General features: G+C 46.3%; 1 protein-coding gene and 1 pseudogene across 1 annotated transcript; both read left to right on the plus strand.

Moving 5' to 3' along the window:
• The first annotated feature begins 739 nt into the window (after nt 1-739).
• Nucleotides 740-6,827, plus strand: LOC107299236 (zinc finger protein 436-like). Its single transcript, XM_029286721.1, has 3 exons — nt 740-1,108; nt 3,376-3,502; nt 5,310-6,827. Exons 1-3 carry the CDS (start codon nt 740-742, stop codon nt 6,761-6,763), a joined length of 1,950 nt encoding a protein of 649 aa, XP_029142554.1. The 3' UTR covers nt 6,764-6,827.
• Nucleotides 6,828-10,036: 3,209 nt separating this feature from the next.
• LOC107299238 overlaps nt 10,037-13,216 on the plus strand; it is a 62,788-nt pseudogene continuing 59,608 nt past the window's right edge.

The following is a 13,216-nucleotide window of genomic DNA, read 5'->3' on the forward strand; positions in this document are numbered from 1 at the left end:
GATCCCGTGACCTTGGGATTGCCACAACGGTCGTTAAGTGTGAAAAGCGGTCCTAAGTCCCTTTCTGCTATGCTGTTGTAATTTTGAACGGTCGCCAAATGAACGGTTGTAAGTAGGGTTGCCAGGTGGTCCACTATTTGAGTGGACAGTCCGCTTTTTTCACATTATGTTCACTATTTTTTTTCACAAAATAGTGGACAATTTTTTTTATTCAAAAGCTTTATGATGAAATGGTACGTAATCTAAAGCTGTACAGTCTACTTTTTTTTACTACTTAAACACCCCCCCCCCGCTTGTCCGCTATTTTTTGGAAGCAGACCTGGCAACCCTAGTTGTAAGTCGAGGACTAGCTGTACAAAGGGGGGGGGGAAGGTGTGAGTTCAATACCACAATAGCTCCGACCCACCCACCCCCTCCCTGGATCCCCTTCCAGGGGGATCCTCGGGATCTTTTCCTCGGGGTCGGAGAACACAAGGCAGCTTTGCCAGGCGCGGCCTCCTGTGACAAAGGGGCGGAGAAGGGTGGTCGCTGGGATCCATTTAAATGGCGGGGGGCGCAGGAGGAGAGGGGGGCTGTCGGAGCCTCGTCTCTCTAGGAAGAAGAGCTCGCTCGCCCGGGGAGGAGGAGGGGAGGAGAGGGGAGGGGGATCCGAGGGACCTCGGGGCTTAGCGCAGCAGCGTCCGGCGGAGGCTGAACCAGGAGGAGGCGCCGCCGCGGGGAAGGGAGCTCGGCCCGCCCGATGGCCTCGCCCAGGCCGGGAGCAGCGCCGGGCCCTCCTGCCGCCGAGACCGAGGAGGGGCCGCCGCCGCCGCAGGGCTCCGAGGAGGCGGAGGGCTTCCTCCGCTGGGGCTGCCGGGCGTCGTCGGAGCCCCGGCCGGTCTTCTGCAGCCGCCTGCAGCAGCGGCTTTGCCCCGGCTGGCTGAAGCCCGAGCGGAGCGGCCAAGCCGGGCTGGCGGACCGGGGGATCCTGGAGCGGCTCCTGGCCGCGCTGCCCACGGAGATGGCGGGCTGGCTGCGGGAGTGCCGGGCGGAGAACGTCGCCCAGGAGGGGACCCCGACCGAGAGATCCCTGCTCAGCCGGGCCCGGGAGGAGCGGAGGCGGCGGCAGGTGAGGAGAGCAGAGGATCCCCTCCTCTGGGGATCCTTGCCCGGCTCAAGGGCATCGGTAGAGAAGAGAGTTTGGTCTCCCTCCCCTTTCAGCCCCAGAGTCCTGTTTTCCTCCTCCAGGTTATTTCACAGGAAGAAGGGGGATCCCGAGGGAATGTGTGTCTCCAACTGATGGATCCAAAACACAATCCAGCTTTGGAGGCACAAATGCAGGTTGTAGCAATAGAAAAGACCTCGGTTTCCTTCCACTTTGGGTCCAGAGTGGTGGTCCCCCATCCAGATTATTCCACAGGAAGAAGGGGAATCCCGAGGGAATTTGCGGCTCCAACTATGGATATAAACACGGTCTAGTTTTGGGGGCAGAGAAGAATCCCCTCGTTCCAGTGTTCGATTGTTTTAACTTTTCTTCTTCTTTGACCCTGGCTATATTTTAAGTTGCAGGGCCAGTTGATGAAGATGGCCACAGTATCTCCCGAACGCAGAGAAGATCTCTGTGGTCTCTCTGTGGGCTTCTCAGAGGGGGATCCAACTCGGATCTTGTTACCAGGTAAGTGACAGGTTACCTCTGCGGGCAGTGAAGCCTGAAGCCATTTCATTCTTGTGCTTCTTCTACAGATATTTCTGCCTTTAATTGACAGCGCTTCCCAATAGCTGACTTACTTATCTTCCAAATATTCTTTATCCATCTTCTTTTATCTTGATTACAGGGCAGCCAAAGTTGTCGATGGAAACCGCTGAAACATCTCCTCTGTCTGGTGGAGTCGCAACAGCTCAGGTAGGGAGCTTTATCAGAGCAGGAAATCCTTTAGGGCCAGTGGTCCACAACCTTTGCGGTTCGGCAGCCCGGCTGGGGATGGAGAGGGGAACTGGACTGTGCGAGTGGCGGGCTGGTGCACACATGTGCGAGTGCCCGCTGCCCCACCATTCTCGCAAGTTGAGCTCCGGCCAGCCATTTACGTGGCCCAATTCCGAATAGGCCACAGCCTAGTAGTGGGCTCCAGCCCAGGGGTTGGGGACCCCTGCTTTTGGGGGGTTGATTTGTATCCTGAGAGTCTACACGAAGCTTGTTAAGGAAGTCAAGTGTTGAGATCAAAATTTAGCTTGGTTCCACTTTCACAGTGATTGTTTTAGCACAAGGTACAGAAAGGACAGTCCTCCAAGGTGACCAAACTTGAAACCAAAGACATGGAAGGTAATACCACTTTCTTGGTAGGGTTACACTAGGGGTCTTCAAACTTGGCCTTTTTATGGCTTGTGGACTTCAACTCCCAGAATTCCTCAGCTTGCAAGTCTGAGTGCATCTGCCCCCTCCCTCCCTTTATCTTGACAAGAACTAGGGAGTGTCACACCTGAGACGTTTTCTCAAATTATATTTCTGTCTCAAACTCAGATTTCTTTTGCATGACGATTGTTTTAGTAGGGGCTTTTCCCTCTAGCTCTCATGATCATTGGTTTGCTCCATTCAAATCATATTGGGATACTGACTTCATTGATGGAATCATAAGTTTAAGTTTCTTATACCTGTAGTGGGTTACATTAATTTATTTAAGATAAATCCTTTGCTGTCTGAAGTATGTGGAAAACCCCAGGAATCGGCTAGCAAGAAATACAGTTTGGTCTGGTGGGTAAGGCACCAGCTAGAAAGCAAGAGACTGCGGGTTCTAATCCTGCCTTAGCCATGAAAGCCAGCTATGCAACTTTGGGCCAGTCACACACTCTTAGCCCAATTCACCTCACAGGATTGTTGTTGTGGGGATAAATAAGACATGTAAGGTGCGTTGAATATGTTCGACACCTTGAATTACTTGTAAAAACAATAAAGGGAAGAAGTGAATAAATAAAGAAAAGCCAGGAATTATTTTTAACATTAAATTTTATTGAAGCATTAGTAAGACAACTCAGAACAAATGAAAAAAAAAATCAGAGCAGTTAAATTGTGGCAATATGTCCAAGGAGATCCAGTTAAAAGTTATATATGTGTGGTATGAAATTATTTCATCAAAATGGTAGCTTGTGCAAAAGGAAAAAAAAAATGAACCGAAAGTTTTCACACTGAAGGAGATGTAAGAAAGTGACCCACTTCTTCAAAGTCTTCAAGAAATTCTAACCAGAGGTGGATTGTCGGAGCGAGAGCTATAAAACCCCTGTAGTACATTATGTCAGAAAAGAAGCATTCTTCTATCTTACCAAACTCACTTTTAGGATATTGGAAATGTGGGAGAGAACTTTCTGGGACTTCTGTTGAGGAACATTTACTTGGATTTTCAGGGCTCAGTAACCTTTGAGGAGGTGGCTGTGTATTTCACGGAGGACGAGTGGGCGCTGCTGAATCCCAGCCAGAGAGCTTTATACGGGGAAGTCATGCTGGAGAATTCTAGGAATGTGGCCGCTCTGGGTAAGGACCTGTTTTGCTCTGGATTCAGCTATTTGTGGAAAGTCTTTGGTTGCCATAAGTCCTCAAGAAGAACATTCTGGGGCTTCTTTTTCAAAGACTAAAGTAAAATGAAGAAGTTGGTAGATGCTTTACAAGATCATATCTCATCTGAGCTTTTCAGGAAGTTCTTTAGCGAAGATTACAGCTTCTCTTTGGACTGATTCCAGAGCAGATAACTAGAACCACTTTAGGTAAGGAAGATACTTCCCTGAATCTAGGACAGGGATAGGCAACCTTGGCTCTTTTATGACTCGTGGACTTCAATAAATGCAATAAATGCAAATGCAATGCAACTCCCAGAATTCCTGAACCAGCATGGCTCAGCTTGGAAACCTCTCCCTTTCCCCTCAGCATGGCTGGCTCAGGAATTCTGGGAGTTGAAGTCCACGAGTTATAAAAGAGCCAAGGTTGCCTACCCCTGATCTAGGACAGTGGTGGCGAACCTTTTAGAGACCGAGTGCCCAAACTGCAACCCAAAACCCACTTATGCATCCTCGGGTGCCGGGTGGGTGTGGCCCATTGGCTGGGTGTGGCCAATTGGATGGATGTGGCCCATTGGGCGGGTGTGCGTGCGGTGGTAACAGCAGACTGGGTGGGACTAAAAAGTTCAATCAGTCAATTCCAACTTTGCAAGATCTTTTTTTTTTCCTGCGAGAAGTTGAAATTGACTGATTGATTGAACCTTTTTTTTTTGCACACGGCGGCAGAGGCCTAAAGCGAAAAGGTTTTATAAAACCCAGATGAAGGCCTAGGACTGGGGTGACGGCGCGCGTGCCCACAGAGAGGGCTCTGAGTGCCGCCTCTGGCACCCGTGCCATAGGTTCGCCACCACTGATCTAGGAGATAGGGCAGTTGTTCCTTACAACCGCCCTATCTGCTAGGTTGCTAATAATCAGTGGCAGCTTCTCATACCATCTCTTTGGATAAAAGACTCTCTGTCTCTCAATAAAACCATGTGTAAACTCCCTGTAGAGATCAGAACAAGTGACATTTTTCCCTGGATGGTTCAACACTTAGTACTATGTGGTACTATGTATTTGATCTAAAGGGGGATCACAACACTGAGGAGAACAAAGCTTTATTGCAAGGATTGTTGAGTGCCTGTTTTACAAGAAAGAGGGACCCTGGGAAAAATGTAAATGGAAAGTATTTCTAGAAGTTAAAAGGTTTCAAGCTGAGAAATCTGGGGAATTGAAGAGGTCAGTTTGTTCTTGATACCCCATGCTTCTCATTATTTAATCTTTCAGATAAGGGATTACCTCAGAAAATAAAACATACCTCAGAAAAATAAGTGTGGAATTGTCCAAAGGGATATAATGTCTGAGGTAGAACCATAAATGAAAGCTTTAGGCACCCAAAGCGAAATCCAGCAAATTCTTGGAAATTGAACAATAATGGATTTTTTGCTCTGATTAAAAAAATTAACTAAATAATTAAAATAATTAATGTGTTGAGGTGGCTGGCAAAGGGTAGAGACAGGTGGGGGGGACCCATGGTTATAAGTTTGGGTGGGCTGCCAAGCACCCATGTTTTTTTTCACATGAATGCGGGGACCAGCAACAGATGTAACTTTGAGGGTAAATATCATTCATTAAACACCACGGTAAGTTTCTGTGGTGGCTGAACGAATAATGCAACTTGGTTATACTACCTGTCTTTAAGAAAACCATACAGAGAACCCAGCATATCCAGGAAATGTGCAGAAATAACAGGTGCACCATATTCTGTGATGAAAATAATGAACTTTTTTTTTCTTTTTTCAAATAAGCTTATGGGCAGGAGCCTGAGAATAACAAGGAGCCGAGCCTAACGCTATTTCAAGTGATCCAATCTGAAAAAGGAATACTTGGAAATCGGGGGGCACCTCAAAAGAGTACGAAAAGCTGCCGAAAGAATGGAAGGAAGATGTCTTCTAGTCACAATGAAGTCCTTGGCCTCCCAACCCAGCAACTTCAACAAAGGGAAGAAGTTGGAAAACCTTTCGGATTTGCCAAAATAGACAAACGAACATCTCTTTTCAGTAAATATTATCCAAACCAAACTGAAGAGGAACATTGTGAACATCAAGAGCATGGGCAAAATATCAATCTTAGCTCCTCTCTTGTTTTACATCACCCATCATACATCCCAGAGACACCATATGGAATTATAAATTGTGGCGAAAAATTCACTTTGAACAGTCATCTTACGTCACATAAAGACGAGAATCTATATGTGTGTGGAAAGGGTTTCAGCCAGAAACAGTTGCTTATTTTACCCCCAGAAAATGCCCCAATGGAGAAACGGTATAAATGTCTGGAGTGTGGAAAGACCTTCACTCACAAATGTAAACTTACTGTCCATGAACGGACCCACACCGGGGAGAAACCATATATATGCCTGGTGTGTGGAAAAAAATTCAGTCAGACTGGTCACCTTACCAGACATCAACGAACCCACACTGGGGAGAAACCGTATTCGTGCATGCAGTGTGGAAGGAAGTATAGTGGAAGTTCCAGCCTTATCAAGCATGTAAGGAGCCACACGGGGGAGAAACCATATAAATGTTCAGAGTGTGATAAGAGCTTCAATCAAAGCAGTCATTTTATTCGCCACAAAATGATCCACACAGGAGAGAAACCATACAAGTGCCTGGATTGCGGAAAGAGCTTCGGGCGTAATTTTAGCCTTATGCAACACAAAAGAACTCACACAGGGGAGAAACCGTATCAGTGCCTGGTGTGTGGAAAGAGTTTCAGTGGCTCCTCGGATCTTATGTACCATAAGAGGATTCACACAGGGGAGAGACCGTATAAATGCCTGGAGTGCGGAAAGCGATTCAGTAGGAGAAGTCGCCTCACAGCTCACAAAAGAAAGCACACGGGACAGAAACCGTATATATGCCTGGTGTGCGGAAGGAGATTCAGTCAGAGCGGCCACCTTACAAGTCATAAGAGAACTCACACTGGGGAGAAACCATATACCTGCTTGAAATGTGGAAGGAAGTTTGGTAGAAGATCTAGCCTGGTGATACATGTAAGAATCCACACGGGGGAGAACCCATATAAGTGTACCGAGTGTGGAAAGGGCTTCCGTCAGAGAACGACCTATATTTACCATCGAAGGATCCACACAGGAGAAAAACCATACAAATGCCTGGAGTGTGGGAAGAACTTTAGGCGAAACTGCCACCTTAAGAAACATAAAAAAATGCACACCGGGAAGAAAGTGTATCAGTGTTAGGACTCTGAAAAGAACTTCAGCTTACACTCAGATGTGACTTATCTTAGACATATTCATACAGGGGAGAAACCAGATGAGTGGAATGTGGAAAGAGCTTCAATTGCAGCAGTTATTTTATTTGCCATACAAGGATTCACACAGGGGAGAAACCACCCAAATGCTCAAGAGTGCGGAAAGAACTTCAGTCAGAAAAATCACCTTTCCCAACAAGAGAAAAAAACATAGCTTGGGAGCTTTCATCTTGTTTTCTTCCCGTAAAGAGACTCATATCTGAAATACAGAAATAGTAATGATGATTGGAGTGACATTCAGTTTGAAATGTCGTCTCATCAGACCTAAATGAATCCACATGGGAGAACCATAAAAATGCCTGAAGTGTGGAAATGGATTAAAACGTGGCACTCGTTTCCCATAGGAAGTCCTGTGAGTGTAAATGAATTTTCTGTACCGGTACTGGCCCTCCCCCAAGAAAATACATACATATCTGAGTTTGGTTGAGCTTTACGATTGCTAAACCTGCGGACTGAAGAGCTGATCCATACAGGAGAGACAATACATCAAGGAATGAAGCAAAGCCACTATTTTAAGAAGACGTGTCTTCTTAAATTACCAGAAAATTTCCACTCAGGAGAGAAACTGTATAAAAGAGTGGAACATGGAAAGAGTTGTGGGTTTTTTTGTTTGTTTTTTTTGCTTAAGCCTTCACCAATGAATTATGAGCCCCTCTCCACATGGTTAGACCAATCTTGACTATTTTTCCTGATGTAATCTGGGACTGTTATATCAGAGGCTGACGAGGATTATATGGTTGGTTAAGGTTAAAGTCCCATGAAAACAGACTGAGGCTGATGAGAAAATTTAACCCTGTAAAAAAAAAAAAACCCAACCAAGAAGGATTTAATATCCCTGTGGAAGCATTTGATGTGGTGTCCCATAGAAGAAAGCAAAAGTTTGTCCTGCAGTGCAGAATAAACACAGCAGAATCAGGTTTAATGTTACAAAAATATTATGATAGCGATGAAACTACCTCTGCCGACACCCCTCCCTTAATAAAAACAGGAAAACACTTCTTCCTCTCCACAAATCCCCATTTTTATGCAACTTTGTAAAGATTTACTATAGTGCTTGTCCTTTAATTTCACAATAAAATATTTGAAGTTTTCTTTTCGTTTCTAAGGACTGTGGCTAGTACTTGCTTAGCAACTCTTTGAATTTACGATGGACCCTCTCCCAAAAGATAATTATGAACCAGCTGTGGACTTGGAATGACAGCACACACCAATCAGAATAGAATAAGAATAGAACAGAACAGCAGGGAATAGAACAGAACAGAATAGAATCTTTATTGAAAATAGAATAGAATAGAATATTGAGAATGGAATAGGATAGGATAGGATAGAAAACAATATAGAATAGAATAGCATAGAACAAAACAATAGAATAGAATATAGAATAGCATAGCATAGAACAAAACAGAATGGAATGGAATATAGAATAGAAATAGAATAGCAGAGTTGGAAGGGACCTTGGAGGTCTTCTAGTCCAACTCCCTGCTCAGGCAGGAAATCCTATAATGTTTCAGACAAATGGTTATCCAGATTAACTTTGGATTCAGACCCTCCAGGAAGGCAACCTTCCAATTCCAAGCAGAAGGTTCTTCCGTGGCTTAAAAATACCAATGGGGGGGGGGGGGAGTTGCTCCCTAGGCTGATTGGAATCCTCTCCGAATCCTTTTGAGAGATCTACAAAAGACAAAGACAAATCCACCCACCCACAGGCTTTGCAAACAGAAATGTAAAAAAGATGTAAAAAAGATATTGAGATTCTAGAAAGAGTGCAGAGAAGAGCAACAAAGATGATCAGGGGGCTGGAGGCTAAAACATACTGTATGAAGAACGGTTACAGGAATTGGGTATGTCTAGCTTAATGAAGAGAAGGATGAGGGGTGACATGATAGCAGTGTTCCAAAATATCAAGGGTTGCCACAAAGAAGAGGGAGTCAAGCTATCCTCTAAAGCACCTGAAGGCAGGACAAGAAGCAACAGATGGAAACTAATCAAGCAGAGAAGCAACCTAGAACTAAGGAGAAACTTCCTGACAGAACAACTTGCATCCAGAAGTTGTGAATGTTCCAACACTGGAAATTTTTAAGAAGAGATTGGACAACCATTTGTCTAGAATGGTGTTGGGTTTCCTGAGCAGGGGGATGGACCACTAGAAGACCTCCAAGGTCCCTTCCATCTATTCTATTCTATTCTATTCTATTCTATTCTATTCTATTCTATTCTATTCTACAAAGAAGAGGGAGTCAAGCTATTCTCCAAAGCGCCTGAAGGCAGGACAAGAAGCAACGGATGGAAACTAATCAAGGAGAGAAGCAACCTGGAACTAAGGAGAAACTTCCTGACAATTAGAACAATTAACCAGTGGAACAACATGCCTCCAGAGGTGGTGAATGCTCCAACACTGGAAGTTTTTAAGAAGAGACTGGACGGCCATTTGTCTGAAATGGTATAGGGCAGGGGTAGGCAACCTCGGCTCTTTTATGACTCATGGACTTCAACTCCCAGAATTCCTGAGTCAGCATAGCTGACTCAGGAATTCTGGGAGTTGAAGTCCATGAGTCATAAAAGAGTCGAGGTTGCCTACCGCTGGTATAGGGTTTTCTGCCTGAGCAGGGGGTTGAACTAGATGACCTCCAAGGTCCCTTCCAACTTTATTATTATTATTATTATTATTATTATTATTATTATTATTATTATTATTATTATTATTATTATTATTATAAACTATTCTATTCTATCCCTATCCCTATCCCTACCTGGGCAAAGCAAGCGTGGGAATCCTCGCTAGCCGTGCCCTGCCGCAGGATAGAGACGGACTGGCTGGCCGCCGGGGACGTTTCAAAGGAGACTCACTCCCCTTCAAAGGAGGGGACAGAGAGAACCCGAGAGCTTCCCTAGGAAGAAGCGCGCTGTCGCCTTCCCAGAGGCCGAGAGGGCCTTACGCTGAAGTCGGAGCCGAGAGCCGGGGGTGAGTGGCAGCTGCGCTTGCCCCGATCCCGCTTAGCCGGTAGGCTTCCCCCCGCCCTCCTTTCCCGGGAAGAAGGAGGCGGCGGCCGGGAGTGGAGGATGGGAGGGAATCCGGAGGGATCCCGGGGCGGTGCGCAGCGGATCGGCATCGGGCGGAGGCTCCCGGCCAGAGGCAGGCAGGGAAGGAGCGGAGGCTGAACCAGGAGGAGGCACCACCGGTCAAGGGAGCCCGGCCCGGCCGATGGCCTCGCCCAGGCCGGGAGCAGCGCCGGGCTCTCCTGCCGCCGAGACCGAGAAGGAGCCGCCGGCGCCGGCGCCGCGGGGCTCCGAGGAGGCGGAGGGCTTCCTCCGCTGGGGCTGCCGGGCGTCGGCGGGGCACCGGCCGGTCTTCTGCAGCCGCCTGCAGCAGCCGCTTTGCCCCGGCTGGCTGAAGCCCGAGCGGAGCGGCCAAGCCGGGCTGGCGGACCGGGGGATCCTGGAGCGGCTCCTGGCCGCGCTACCCCCGGTGATGGCGGGCTGGCTGCGGGGGTGCCGGGCGGAGAGCGTCCCCCAGGAGGGGACCCCGACCGAGAGATCCCTGCTCAGCCGGGCCCGGGAGGAGCGGAGGCGGCGGCAGGCGAGGAGAGGGAAGGATCCCCTCCTGGGAGGAAGGATCCCCCGGGGATCTGGCTTCCTTGTCCTTCTGGGAGGATCCCCTCCAGGGAGGAAGGGCCGCTTTCCGTTGCCCGGCTCAAGTGCCCAAATAAAGGAGACACCTTGGTTTTCTCTTCCCTTTCCCTCCCAGAGTCCTGTTTTTCCTCCTCCAGGTTATTCCCTAGGAGGAAATTGGAATCCAAAGGGAATTTGCATCTCCACCTATGGATATAACAAGGTCCAGCTTTGGAGACACAAATGCAGGCGGTGACAGTGGAAGAGATTTTAGTTTCCCTCCATTTTCACTCCCAGAGTGGTGTTTCCCCCTCCAGATTATTCCATAGGAAGAAGGGGAATCCCAAGGGAATTTGCGTCTCCAACTATGGATCTAGTTGGATGTGGATATACCACGGTCTAACTTTGGAGACACAAAAGGATCCCCTTGTTCCAGCGTCCAATTGTTTTAATATTTTAAGTTGCAGGGCCAGTTGATGAAGATGGCCAGGGTACCTCCTGGAGGCGGAGATGATCTCTCTGGTCTCTCTGTGGAGCAGCTGTTGGGCTTCTCAGAGGAGGATCCAGCTCAGGTCTTGTTGTCACGTAAGTGATAGGTTACTTCTGCGGGCAATGAAGCCTAAAGCCATTTCATTCTTGTGCTTCTTCTTACACATACTACTGCCTTCAGTGTGTAGTGCTTCCCAATAGCTCAGAGGTCCCCAACCTTTTGGGCACTAGGAACCGGTTCTGTGGGTGGGTTTGTGTGCTGTCTGAATCCCACAGATGGGGTGTTGCTTGTTTATGCGGCCCAGTTGCTGGCATCCCGCGGCCCGGTACTGGTCCATGGACCGGGGGTTGGGAACTCCTGCAACAGCCGACTCATTCAGCTTCCAAACATTTTTTTGTCCATCTCCTTTCATCTTGATCACAGGGAACGCAAGGTTGTCTATGGAAGCCACTGAAACATCTCGTCTGTCTGATGGAGCCGCAACAGCTCAGGTAAGGAGGCTTATTAGAGCAGGAAAATCTTTAGGAGGGGGTGTCGTTTGTGGCATGACAGTCTACACAAAGCTTGTTAAGGAGGTCAAGTGTTGAGGTCAAAATTTAGCTCGGTTCCACTTTCAAGATGATTGTTTAAATCAGGGGTCCCCAACCCCAGGTCCATGGACTGGTGCCAGGCCACAGCATGCCAGCAACACAAACAAGCAAAGCCCCATCCATGGGATGCAGGCAGCACACAAAACCACGCACCCTCCGGTCCACGGAAAAACTTCTCTCAACGGAACTGGTCCCTGGTGCCGAAAAGGTTGGGGACCTCTGGTTTAAGCACAAGGTACAGAAGGGACGGTCCTCCAAGGTAGACCAAACTTGAAACCAAAGACATGGAAGGTAGTACCACTTTCTATGTAGAGTTACACCAGAGATCTTCAAACTTGGCCCTTTTATGACTTGTGGACTTCAACTCCCAGAATTCCTCAGCCGGCTGAGGAGTTCTGGGAGTTGAAGTCCACAAGTCATAAAAGGGCCAAGTTTGAAGACCCCTGGGTTACACTAACAGAATCTTGCAAGTCTGAGTGCATCCCTAACCCTCCCTTTATTTTGACAAGAACTAAGGAGTGTCACACCTGAGACATTTTCTCAAATTATATTTCTGTCCCAGATTCCAATTTCTTTTTATGACCATCGTCTTCGTAAGGGCTTTTCCTGCCTTCCTTATTGGTTTGCCCCATTATAGTCATATCAAAATACTGCCTTCATTTATGGAATCAGTTGAGCTTTTAAGTTACTTGTCCCTTCAGTGGATTACATTAATTTATTTAAAATAAGTCCTTTGCTATCTGAAGTATGTGCAAAGCCAGGAGTCAGCTAGCAAAAAATGAAAAGCAGGAGTCAATTTTAATTAATTAAGTTTCATTAAAAGATTAGTAGGCCAATTCAGAACCAGTTAAAGAAACCAGAGCAGTGGATTCAGTCTAAAGGCACATGTCCAAGCAGAGCCAGTTAAAATTATAGATATATATATATAGGCTTTCCCAAGCATCTTGAACTGTTTTTCCTTTTAGTATTTAGTATGGAAACTAACCAAAGAGAGAAGCAACTTAGAACTAAGGAGAAACATCCTGACAGTTACAATTAATCAGTGGAACAACCTGCCTCCAGAAACTGTGAATGCTCCAACACTGGAAGTCTTTAAGAAGAGATTGGACAGCCATTTGTCTGAAATGGTATAGGGTTTCCTGCCTGAGCAGGAAGTTGGACTAGATGACCTCCAATGTCCCTTCCAACTTTATTATTATTATTATTATTATTATTATTATTATTGTTGTTGTTGTTGTTGTTGTTGTTGTTGTTGTTGTTGTTATTGATCATCGCACAGTCAGCCAGATGTTCAGACTGGATTTGGCATTTTTGTCTACCTATCAAGTCCTTACCAAGGACCTGGGATAGGCAGATGTGGATGTTTGATGGTATTACAGATATCGTCGCAGGATGGAAGCAGTTCCTAGTAAGGCCGCCTTTTGCAATTGACTAATGGCGAATTTGTCAATGCCAATGATATTCAAATGGTGCTCCAGTTGTTTTGCGATTGTACCCAAAGCACCTATTACTATTGGTACTATCCTTGCTTGCCTTTGCCACAATCTTTCTGTTTCTATTTGTAGGTCTTTGTATTATTATTATTATTATTATTATTATTATTATTATTATTATTATTATTATTATTATTATTATTATTATTATTATTATTATTATTATTATTATTATTATTATTATTATTATTATTATTATT

This window comes from Protobothrops mucrosquamatus, unplaced genomic scaffold (genome assembly GCF_001527695.2).
Source record: "Protobothrops mucrosquamatus isolate PMUCROS unplaced genomic scaffold, P.Mucros_1.0 scaffold4710, whole genome shotgun sequence".
Taxonomy (NCBI): Eukaryota; Metazoa; Chordata; class Lepidosauria; order Squamata; family Viperidae; genus Protobothrops; species Protobothrops mucrosquamatus.